The sequence below is a fragment of the Genypterus blacodes genome, unplaced genomic scaffold (genome assembly GCF_046128005.1).
Source record: "Genypterus blacodes isolate CSIRO-AG114 ecotype Tasmania unplaced genomic scaffold, CSIRO-AGI_Gbla_v1 ptg000240l_1, whole genome shotgun sequence".
NCBI classification, from domain to species: domain Eukaryota; kingdom Metazoa; phylum Chordata; class Actinopteri; order Ophidiiformes; family Ophidiidae; genus Genypterus; species Genypterus blacodes.
Window position 1 is genome coordinate 1,794,625 of NW_027467038.1, and position 12,650 is coordinate 1,807,274.

Here is a 12,650-nt window from a genome sequence, read left to right on the forward strand (position 1 = left end):
GCTGCAGCAACCTGCTCCTGCTCCAGATTGTTACAGTTTCTCATTTCGTTACAAACATTTGGTGTGAAAGTGCCTAGAGTGTCCTGAGGAGCCCGATATGATTCCCGATAACGTTCTATAGAGTAACACACACACACACACACACACACACACACACACACACAAACACACACACGTTACTTCTTTTACACTCTTGCATTCCCACTCCATCCAGCCTCTTCATTCCTCTCCCTCCTCCGCTCCTTTGAGAGGCTCGCTGCCACGTTTGGCCATCTCAGCCTCCTTCAGAGCACTGATGACTGGTAACCATGGTGAAGGCAGCGCCGCTCCGGTCCTCTTGACCTGGTTTAGGTTGCTGAGCGTGGCGTACAGCCCGGCGCTGGAGCCGCCGTGGACGCCGGGCTCCTGCTGCCGCTGCTCCGTGTAGTACATCTCCAGAGCCGCCGGGCTGCAGTGCTTCTGCTGTTACCACAGGAAGAGAAGGATACGGTTTCCATTTCAACGTTGACTTTTAAGGTGATAAACTGCTCAGTCTCACAGTTTACATGTTTCACTTTTACAATCTGGTTAATGAAATATACAAACTGCCAAAGATGCAAAACTTCCCTGAAAACTTGAGGAGGCCCAGAAACTCCTAATTCATGCGTTTTCTTGGACATTTAGCATCTGCACCTTGTGAGACTGTAGGATTTTTATATTATATACAGAAACGTCCGCCTTAGCTAAAGTGGAGGGATGTTTTCACTCAGTGTGCACGGAAAACACAATCACACAGTTTGCCTTGAAGATGAGAAGGTCTTCAGTGTGAAACAGGTCTTGTATTGTTTTCTGTTTTGGTTTTTCGTCGAATTAATGTTTTGTATTATATAATTAATAACTTGATATGAATTATTGCATTTCAGCTGTTGTACCATTCCATCGTGTCCTGGATTTAGGAAGTCACATTACTTTTACATTTTTAGGTGATGAATGATTTCCACCAATAGATAGAGGATGAATAAATTGAAACTCTTTAAGGTTGATCCTCCGCCTGACCTCTCCTCACGGACGGTGTGTGGACGCCATCTTCCCAAAGTCAGCGCGACATAACCGCCCTCTGCTCTCCACCCTCTGCTCTCTATACGCTCTGCCCTGTTGCGTGTCTCCAACGACGCATTAGCGGGGGAAAAATGCTGAGAGCAACTGTAACCGGCAAAAACTTCAAAAGCCTCGCCGGAAGATTCCCCCTCCCTCCTCCCTTTCCTTTCCCTTCCCTTCCCTGTCCCCCCTCCCCGCTCACTGTTAAGCCTTTAATCACAGTTTAGTCACGCTCAGTCCTAATTAAAGACCCCTCCGATTCACAGACGGGCTTCCCAATCTCTGCCTGACCAGAAAGTGGTCTCTGTCTCGCCCCCCCACCGCCCCTCCTTCTCTCCACCGCTCTATCGTTTCCACCGCCATTGCTGGGTTTGGTTCACAACATGCCTCCGAGGTGTTGTCGTTGCAGGGAGATAATAGGTTTGAATTTCCGAGATCCAATAATCAGGGAATCCTCCAGCAGTGGCAGAGGAAATGCCGGGAAACAAAGCAGCAGACGAGCTGTAATGAAGCCTGCGAGTCCCTTTTGTCCCACACACCCCCTGGAGCTGCATAACACAACCCGAATCTGAGTTATCCAAGGGTAACTCCTCTGTGTGTGTGTGTGTGTGTGTGTGTGTGTGTGTCTACCTTAAGGATGAAACCCTCTGGGCAGGTGAGCTGGTCGTACCACATGGCTTTGTACATGAGCAGAAGCAGCAGACTTGTCAGGAAGGCCAAAGTGATGAGGATCAGACCTGTAATCTGCACACACACACACGCACGCACACACACACCATCATCTATAACAGCACTTGATCAGAACCTGAAATGCTCCCATGTTCAGTGTGTCCTACCTTTGCTTTCTCTGAAACGTCGTTGTAGAAGTTGATGTTGAGCTTCCTGATGTTGGGCAGGTAGAATTTGTTCTTCTTCTTGTGTTGCACTTGGTACTGTGTCATTGTCTTCACGATCACCTGCGTTAGAAACAATGAAACATTACTGAAATCCGCATTTTTTGACGCGTGTTGTATTGCAACTGATGAATGGCGTCCTTCGCGTTGAGGACAAAGGTGCTAAAGCTGCTGGACCGGAGCCACTGTGGTCTGAAAATGCGACGGTATATTGGTCTAAAAATACACGGCCATCATTTGTAATAGAAGTCAGCTTTAGTCAATACTTAAGAGTTTGTTTGTATGTTTATGGTAATGTTTCACCACAATCTAATCATGCAGTGGAACAGACTGTGCTGCAGAGTGTTTTGTCCAACCGCAGTATGTTTCCAAGGGCATTCTTCTCGTATTATGCATTCTAAGATGTACTTGGATTGCGTGGGACGATGCCAAGGTTTCAACCTGGGATGAGACTGGAGAGAGGAAGCTACCACAGACTCAGCGTGGAGGTTTATGCACCAGGAGCATATTTACACACAGCGCCAGCGTCCCTTCTGTTCAGCGATGTCAGAAGCGATGCGGCAGGAACATTCGATAGAGGAGAAGAAACATGGATGAAAGTTTGGAGAGAATTTCTATCAACCACGTTCACTTATGTGATTTGTCACAGCAACAAGTACGATTGAGAGATTAGTCCAAGAGGAAACATGCAAATTTATTCATGTTGATCCTTTAAAAACTAGCAAACAAGTATTCTGACAAATATAAAATACTGTATGCTAATTTCTTCCCAATTTCTGGGTCTCAGTAATCAGGTACGGCTATGAATTGTTGAGTGTTTGCTTAATAAATGAGCTAAGCACATCAGCAACCTCAGGATGCAGGATCCATCTTTTTAGTTCCTCGATTCGCACACTCTTCGTGAAGGCGCCAAACTCCATTTCACGCTTTGTTCAGACGTTCGAGTCTGATGGCTCATTTCCGTTCCAGCTTTAACGCACGGTTCCATGTGCAAATTATTCAGGGAAAAAAGGAAAAGGTCCATTAACGCACACACACAGGCTTACAGGGCCGTACATACCTTGTCTGGGAAAGGCTGCTGGAGCTGGTTAACCTCCAGCGGCGTGATGAGGGGGATGTTATCAAAGCCATCATCCACAGACGGCTGCTTCTCCAGCTTATCAGACAGATTGCTGCCCAGCTTCACCATGGCTGCTTGGATCTGCGAGTGGGGAGAGACAGACAGGGTTACGCCGACTCAGACCCTGCACCTTGGAAACCGACTGGTGACAGCTGCTGCAGAGCGCCAACGCAAGGGCACAGAGAAGTGAACAAGTGGGATGAAAGAAAGACGGTGGATGGAGCGACGGCAGGATGAGGAACTGAGCAACACGCATCAGAAGAATAGAAGTATCTCTGATTTACTGCAGGACTGTGGTTTCTAGCCTCACAAGGGTTAAAGTAAAAAAATAGTACAATGACAAGCAAAGGACAGTACTACTCATCCAAACCAAAAACCATTCTGCCTGAACTAGCGACACAAACAGGCGATTATAGTTTTGGTGTCGTTATTGAACATGCGGTTCAACGGTTCATAGTCCTGGAGGCTAACAGCATGTGAGCCTGGTGCTAATGCTTGGTAGCTGTACCCGTAACCTCCACCGAGTGTGATCCGTAGATGCTGATCACAACCGCCACAACAACGAGGAGGAATTTTAGAGCATTCCTCCTGACAAACCAACCTCAGCTGGTCAGTATCCCTCTACCTTCTTGCATTAACGCTCCTCTTCATTACTTAAGTCTAAGGTCTCCTTTGAACCGGACCGGGCCGCTCCAGAACACTCATTTGCATTCTGCTGAGGTACTTGTGTGTTTTGGCTCATTGCTTACTTGCATCATCTAACTTCAGACTGCTACTCTGGCATTTTCCAGATGCAATTTTCAATTTGTTGTTCCTTTAATGACTAAGATGTTAGGAGGCAGCCAAGCAGCAACACATCCTGCACATGGAGGATCGCAGGATACCTCACAAACTAATGAACAGACAAGGCCTGCAAAGTGCAACAACATGAACTGAAGGAATTAAGATGTCCTGTGGCTGATTCTATCGCTATTGTATCGTACCAATTCATCTCACATCTCTCCTCCTTGTCGTTTCTTAAACCATCTTTAACGGTTACAAGCGACTTGGTGATGTGACGCACTGTTGACACAGCGACTTTCACCCCTCGTCAATACATGGTCTAAATGTGGAAGCAAGAAGTGAGGTGCCACTTATCTCGTTCACACAGTGCAACACAACACCTTCCCTACGGACTCACCCACACCAGTGACTCACAGCCATGATGCACCAGAGCTACAGTCTGTGGAAGACAGACATTGGAACTGTGGATTGTGTTGGATTCGCCTAGCAACCGCAATCTGGTCACCATGCTGGTCCAAATGACATGTAAAGGTGAAATGATGTCCGTCTGCGTTGCCCTTAAGCTACATACTGTATAAACAGGTGTCCTTGATGGCTGCACGAGTGGGCGGCTGGGTGGTCATCAGTGCTGAACACCATTTCCACCCCCACAGTGGGGAGGGAGCAGAGTGTGTTGAACAATGAATCACCCCGAATCTGTGATGAACGAATGAGTGGAGCGACCAAAACATGTTGAGCAAACGGAAGAGACGCACTGCACACGTCCAGCTTTCATACCAGAGAATATTCAGCGTCTAATCCTGCCAACGCCGGGGTGTCGGCTTGAGTGTGTGCACCTCCATCCCATCCATGATAACACACAGAGAGGAGGGGAGCCAGAGTGGCCAAAGGTGAATAACGGGATGTTTGTGCCTCTCAAGTTGTTCAGGGTTCAGTGCTCATGCAGATCTGCCGCACAGCCTGTGTGAGCAGGAATCAGCAGGAACCATGAGGGGATCGATCATAAAGCCTCATGTGTGACCGCCTGCATCATCCTCAATCACATATTGAACATTCTGATTATCTTCACATGATATGTGATTTTGTAGCCGTTTCTTTCAGCTCTGCACATGCGTGTGACCATCCAGCTGTGATCAGACTCATCCATTCACCCCCAATATCCCAAGCAGATTTATGAATCAACCGGACCGGTATCGGTTAGTCGTGATCGTTCGCATTCCGAGTTGTATTTCAGGCTGCGTCTCATCCAAAGCGTCACCGCCGCAATAACAACAACATTAACAGGAGAATGTGGACTTACTGCGCTTTTCTGTGCTCCTGCCGTGCGCCTGCTGATCGGCTCGGTCGGTCTCCGCTGATGCTGGCGGCGGCGGCGGACTCGGTGGGCTCTCCGGTTGCCGTGGTGATGTGTGATTCACGGCAGGACTGCGCATGTAGTTCAGCCCGTAGCCGCTCGGTCCTCCGGAGGAAAGTGACGGCGCGCCGTGAACGCGCATCTTCAACGCGCGTCAGGGACCGAAGCTGATGGCGAAACAGCAGAACAGAAACTAAAGCTGGAGTTTGAGTTTGTGTAACTCGGGGACACGAAAAGTCTGCGGCCGGTCGGCCCTGGCGGAGGAAACAGAAGCCCCTGTCAGTGCAACACGGACAGGCAGTCATATTATTGAGTATTTCATTCAATTTGTTTTTTATTTAATCACTGCACTGTAAAATCTCCCTCATGAGACAGTTTAACAGTGAAGTGAAGTTATTTTGACTACGCAGAGACAAGAAATGATCGATCACCACAGTCAAGTGTGTATTTAATCTTTATCTTACTTTTTTTTTCAAAGGCGTTGCAAATAGAATTGTGTCAGAAATCTCGATTTTCTCGCTTCTTCAAGCAGAAAGATATTTATTTTAATCAATTTGTTATTTGGGATTTTTATTTAATTCCCTGACTTTCTTCCATCGCCGTTTTCTTTGGACGTGACGGGCTTCACATTTATGTCATGACTTTAAACTGCGAGGGAAGACGTTCTATAAATAAATATATCAAACACATCGAGAAGTTTATTTTTCTCCCAGAATACGTTCGTCCTGTCGTCCGAAAACAAATCTAAAAATGTGAGGGGAGACATCACAGAAAGGTTGATTAAGTACAAATTACAAAAGTACAAATGAGATAGAAAAATATAGATTCTTAAAATGTATTGAAATTGAAATATAGATTATAAAATATAGATTATAAATCTAGCAAGTCAAAGAAAATGAGAAACGTCGCCAAAAACCCAATGTGTAATTCTGTGTGGTAAACAGTGAAGCATTGTAGATGAAAAAGCTGTGGGGCTTTTAAGTGTTTAGAAAGTTTAATATCTGTAATGGAGTCAGAACACAGATAGAGTCAGTGCAGTCCAGCCACAGGGTGCAATTATGACACAACAACACACTGAATTTAATGCAAGTTAGTTTGTATTGATAAGAACTTTGTTGAGACATTGTTCACATTAAACTATACAAATCAAATTTCCAGTATAAACTATGGGATCTAGATGTGTTATTGTGTGAAAGGAGCAAACAGTCAGAGTGCAGTCAGGCCTCTGCAGATACTTTGACTACAAGATCATTCAATGCATGTTCATAGACTACATTTGTGTGATTGTGCCACAGATTTTATTTACCAGTACACTACTTTAGGACAATTACTAGTTTAATGACCAAAAGCAGAAAATGAATCAGAAAATGAACCAATAATGTAACTTTGTGTATAAAGCTCATTGTTTTAAATTATTTTCTGTATATAATGATGTATGTTTTTTTACTGTAGATTTACTGTTGCTCTTATATGTTGATCGCACCAACGACCAGAACAAATTCCTTGTAAGTGAAGTGACTTACTTGGCAATAAAGCTCTTCTGATTCTCACTGGTTTCCTCACTGGATTAAAGGTTAAAGACACAGTTTTATTTATTTTTTACATCTGGAATTTTAACAAGCTTAAACTGCTAAATGTTTTGCTATCAAGTCTCTGCACAGACAAGTCAAAGCCGCACATCTGTATCATCACATCATCTTATGCTCCTTTGATGAATACAGCATGGCCGCACGATGAAGAAACCTGAGTAAAATGTGTTCTCTGTGGGTTTAACTTGGTTATGGAGCGACCGATGTGTTCAGGGCACAGAAGGCTAATGGCTGCTAGACACGCCATAAACCAGTGGTCCGGTATGATCCAATAAAGTGTTTGTTCAAGACCCGTATGTTGTTGAATCTGATAAACTAGGAGGGGAGTATAAATAAATAAGTCTGTACAACGGTCAAAAACAAATATGAATAGCAATGCAGTAAATTCAAATAGGCTATACATACAAGGCCAGGTAAACAAGGATGGATGGAAATACATCTAAATTGTCATGAATATCAGATGATGATCAAATGCAATAAAGCCTGGACCTCCTTCTAAAAGGAAGCTGCATCGACCTACACTGACAGAGTTTCACTGAAGGGGACAGTTTGTAAATAATTAGTTAAGAAGTACAAGCAGGTACTGTCAATGTGGGGCGAAGAAGGACACGGTACTGGAGGGGCAGATGATCTGTAATGCTCCAATATTAATGTACAAAGTAATCTACATGTTGATTGTACTTTGTGATGTTGCACATGGTGAAGCAGATGTAAACAGATCAGATCAAGCAGTGATACATATGTATACTGTATGTGAGAGAGAGAGAGAGAGGGAGAGAGAGAGAGAGAGAGAGAGAGAGACAGACAGACAGAGACAGAGAGAAAAAGGGGAAAGCTATTGTGTATGGATGGATGTGTGTGAGACAGAGTCAGAAAGAGAGCAAGAGAAAGAGAGAGAGAAAGTAGGAGAGAGAGAGACGGGTGGGTGGAGAGTGAGTGGGAAGAAGGAGCCAGGCTGCTCTGCAGATTTAGATCAACCTTTTCATGGCGAGAGGACTCACGCTGGTTCCTCTTTGGTTATGCCTGACTGTATGAATTCATTATGGCTTTAGGGGGGCACTCGTGCAAAAATCAGCCCTGAGCCCCCCACGCCCCCCTGCCAACCCATCAATTGGGCCTACATTTATTATTTTGACCTTTCCTTTGCGGGGGAGTGACATCAAAGTGGATCCTATAGTTCTTCCTCTTTAAGGAGACGGAGGTGTCATCCTCACAGTGTGAGAGGCAGACTGCTCGCCTGCTCGGGTTTTGTTGTCAGTGAAGAAGAGAGACGCAGTCTGGGTCCTCACATAATTAAAATGAGAATCAATTAGGCTGTGGAGGAGGTAATGGTGTGTGTGTGTGTGTGTGAGAGAGAGAGTGTATGTATGTTTATATAGCTTTGCATGTTGGCGCTTGTACAACATTTTCATACTGAATTGTCGCATATGATTTATCAGAAAATGCATTTATATTTAAATAGATTGCAAAATCAATCCTCAATTAAAAATCAAGCAATCTTTAACTTTGAATGTTTTAATATCTTTTAAACAGTTATTAATTTGATGTTTTGTCATAATTGGTCTGTTTGTTTAGAATTTTAAAATGAACAAAAAAAATTGAGCAAAAAACACTAAAGTGGTTTGAAAAGTGCAGAGTGATTTATGTCTACCCACAAACAAGGACAAACTCAGCTCCTGGGACACTGGCAAGGTGTGTAAGATGCTTCAAAGTAATGTGATAAGAGTTGCAAAAGAAAAACAATCCACACATGGACACTGAATAAAAATCTGAATAAAACTTTAAACAAACATCATAAACAGTTATGACAGTAGCAGACTTCAAATAACCATCGTCTCAAAAATACAAGCCCTGAGCTCTCAGTGCATCACGCTTTCACTATTCCTTTCTTTCTCAAGTTAATGATAATACCCTGAATACTTATATTGTACTCAAGTACCAATGAAGCAAACAAGTATTTACAATACTCAAGTGCAGCTGCAACTGCACACACACTGCTCAAACTCATTTACCCTTTTCCTTAACATTAATGCACAATTCTTTTTTTCTTGTAGTTGATTAATATGTACACAGCAACACACCTATTTTTATCTTGTAACATTCAACATGAATAGTTTTGTTCAAATATATAAAATCTGTATGTTCCACTCCTTTCATACATTTTACACAACAAACTGAACATTTGCTTAATAACGTCATTAAGGTACATGAGGTTACACTGGATAAGCCAACACATATGGAGTATACTGCTTTATTGATCAGTGTCATTCGGTGTCTTTGTCTTTCTGTGTACCCTTGCAATTAGTGCTTAATACATTTGGACATATTTAATACTAATTACAGTTGATTTGCCTCTCGCCTTCATTTGAGGAAGAACCACAGTGAGTGAAGGTGCCGAGCTCTGACCTTGATATCTTGTCCCTGTCCGCTCTGGTCATATCTCAGCCATCCGTCACCCCGTCTCTCCCCGTCTTTGTGGACGCAAACTTTATCCTCTCACACAAACACATCGCCCTCCACACACTCCCCTCCTTCCAAAAACATCAAATCTCTCCCGCCCTCACTGCCTGTCTCTCTCTCTTAGGTTCCATTTGTTTCCTTCTTAAACAAACTTTGTTGTGCGGTTCAAGCCATATTATTGTTCACTGTATCATACCAGGTGCGTCTTCTTATTGTTGAAAGGAAAATAAGGTTTGCATTGCAGCATGAGCTTAAGAAATGTAAGATTTATGTTACCGTACATTAATTTCTAATTCAAGACTCCAGCACAATCATAAAGCTTAAAAGCACCAAAGGGGTTTAAAAAAAACTAGGATATGTGCTGCATAATTCATCTGACACTAACAGGAGAGATTAATTATGTTTACAAAGTATCTTGACATTTTTATTATTATCAAAGCACCACCATTGAATTTAACACATACATCAAAAGTAGTGTTGGATCTGATCATGTGTCACTTCATATGGCTCTGGAATGAAGTTTTAGTAGAGTTATGCTTTTATAGAGGTTGTTCATGTTTCGGAGTCAGAAATGACAGACTTGAGATGAGATTACTAGTATGAATATTGTTGGAACTTGAGGAAAGAGCGCTAAACTATATTGGAAACAGCATTCCGTCATCCATCTAAACATATTCACAACAATATACATTGTCTACATATTTGTACATATGTCTATATCATTGCTTGGTAAACTAAATGCATTATTTATCACATAAGGGTCAGTGAAATGTATGGATATTACAGAAACCGTTCAATCTTTAACAACACTGCCACCTAGTGTTTTGTGAGCTACATAGTCATTGCAGCAGAGAAAGTTTTAGTCCCAACTTTGATTTCCATTTACCATCTCAAAACTGCAAAAATCACAAGGTCTGTGGTTTAAGATTTTTTTTTTAAAGAATTGTCTAATATAAACATTCTAAACAAAATTCTTAATAAATGTTGCTATAGCTACAGTATGTTTTTCCAGCATGTTGATACATATCAGGCTGAGGCTGAACACACTCAGGCTGAACACACTCAGGCTGAACACACTCAGGCTACAGGTTTGTGCTCTGGACTGACAGGACATCTGAGTGCACAAGTATCTCCTCGGTGAATTCAGGAGTCATACATAGTACACTGCAGACAAACAGGGCGCTAGTATGACGTCATCTACAGTGTGAAAGCAAATGTTTGGTTTGGGTGAAAATGGCTCCATCTCCTGGCAGTAGGACCTCATTATCTAACCACACGATGTTTCTTACCTATTCTTCAGAGTCTAAGCTTGGCCCTTAAGGTGAGCGTGAAAGTGAAGCAATAGTTGTGCACAGGAGGTAAAAAACTGTGTCACTTGGGGGAAAAAATTAAATTAATCCCTTTACATTGAGTTCAACACGTCCAGCAAACAAAGCTCCAATGTAAATACAGAAAACGTCCTGACGTCACCAACAGGCCCAGAGTGTCAAGATTAGTGTTGCAGTGTTTGTTCTGCTGTGATTGTATTTGACTGCTCATTGTGATGATTTGTCTCAGCTGTGCTGCCTCAGTGAAACCAGCTGTGTGAGGGACGAGCTTCAACTTCTGAGTGCACAACTCATCAGGAAAACTGCAATATTCTATATTTCATTATAGATATTAATATTGATTGGAATTAAACTTGATTTGAAGAAAATAGATTGATCATTGTAAAATATAGTACTTTCAGTATAAAAAACCCATAATGCATGATTGGTGCATGATACAGTTTTATATGGTATAGATATAGTCCGTCAGAATTAATCAAACACAAATATGGAGACTGTTAAAACAGGTCACCGCGTCAATTAATGAACAGTTACACACAAAGAAAGTCATCACACTCAAACACTGCAGCTGAGATGAGATGGATGGACTCCAGCAGGCTCGGTGCATTAGTCAGCTCTCTTTCCCATTGTGCATCAGCTGCCCAGCTCCAGAGTCAACAGCCTGCCAAGGGTACCAGACTACAGGTTAGGAGGTCTGGTACCCCTTCAGCAGAGTGAGTTGGTGATGTGGAGGAAATCACTGTGAGGGTCACAATCCTCCCGTTAAAGCCCCAGGACATATATGACAAATGTAAGTGAGATACGGTACGCTAACGCCACAGAGACCCCTGAACAGAGGCAGAGCCAGCATGAACAGGATATATGATCGGGATGCTGCTCAAAGGAACAAATGCCATATTTTTGTACTTACAATGATTCAAAATTTTAAAAGCAAAACATAAAAACAAACAGACTTGAATACAAACTAATACAGAGCAAAGTAACATAACTCGCTGCTAATAAAGAGCAGCAGCTGATATGAATGTATTGAATTGAATGTATTTTTATTTTCAATAAATGTTCAGAAAGGTTTAGAACAAAATTATACAAACAAATAAAATAAATAGAAGAAGGATAACTTGTTTTTTCAAAACACTTTCAAAAATTTATTATCAAGTTAAAGATTGATTTAAATTTTTTTATCAAAAACATATTTATATTTTATAATATATGATCAAATAAACTACAAAAATGAAGGCACAAATTGATGTCCTTGTATAGTAAAGAATTGTTTACAATATGTCACCTAAACTACTTAATAAGAGAACAAAAATAAGAGATCAAGGTTACTTCATTCTGATAAAACCCATATAATGTAAATGTAAAGAAAGAACAAAACAGTAAATGTGCATATTTCCCTCTTTTGGTGTAGTTTTATAGTGCGTTCCTAAAACAGAGTTTTCCTGTCTTGCGGAGATAGAAGAGCGGCTGGATAAACCCTGTCATCAAGGATAAGTTGACTAAAACTGTAATTGCTATGGCATAATCAGTCAAATCCAGGCAACATTGCAATGGAATACCTATCAGATACAGAATCACTTGAAAAAACACTATAATCATGGTCATCAAAATGATTTTAAAGGCCTGTTTCTTCGTTTTGTCACTGCTCTTCCTCTCAGTTTCCCTTTGTCCAGGTCCAGGGCGTTTCAATTCCCTGAGAACTGAGAGGCAGCAGAACAGCATCACAAACAACACAAACACGTTCAGGGTGAAGAACGTATAAAGGTGCTGAGTCTTGTCGATTATCAGCAGGAGGTAGATACAGGACATCAAAGTCATCAGCCAGGCAACACAAGAACAGGCCACACGGTATCTCAGAGGTTTGTATCTAAGAAAGGCTACAGGGTGGACCACTGCAATGTAACGTTCCACACAGATGAGGCAATAAAACAGAGGATGGGCTGTGTAGACGAGACCAAATGAGAATATAGCGACTCTATAACAAATGTTATTTTTCAAGACAAAAGCAAGGAGTTGCAATATAGAGTTTAAGCAGAATAAAAGGTC

General features: G+C 42.2%; 1 protein-coding gene across 1 annotated transcript; it reads right to left on the bottom strand.

Annotated features, from left to right (window-relative positions):
- Positions 1–219: 219 nt before the first annotated feature.
- caly (calcyon neuron-specific vesicular protein) lies at positions 220–3,159 on the bottom strand. The gene is made up of 4 exons (XM_076171040.1): positions 3,031–3,159; positions 1,914–2,033; positions 1,708–1,821; positions 220–462 (listed from the first exon to the last, which is right to left on the bottom strand). The coding sequence occupies exons 1-4, from the start codon at positions 3,157–3,159 to the stop codon at positions 220–222; spliced, it is 606 nt and encodes a 201-aa protein (XP_076027155.1).
- Between the last annotated feature and the right edge of the window lie 9,491 nt (positions 3,160–12,650).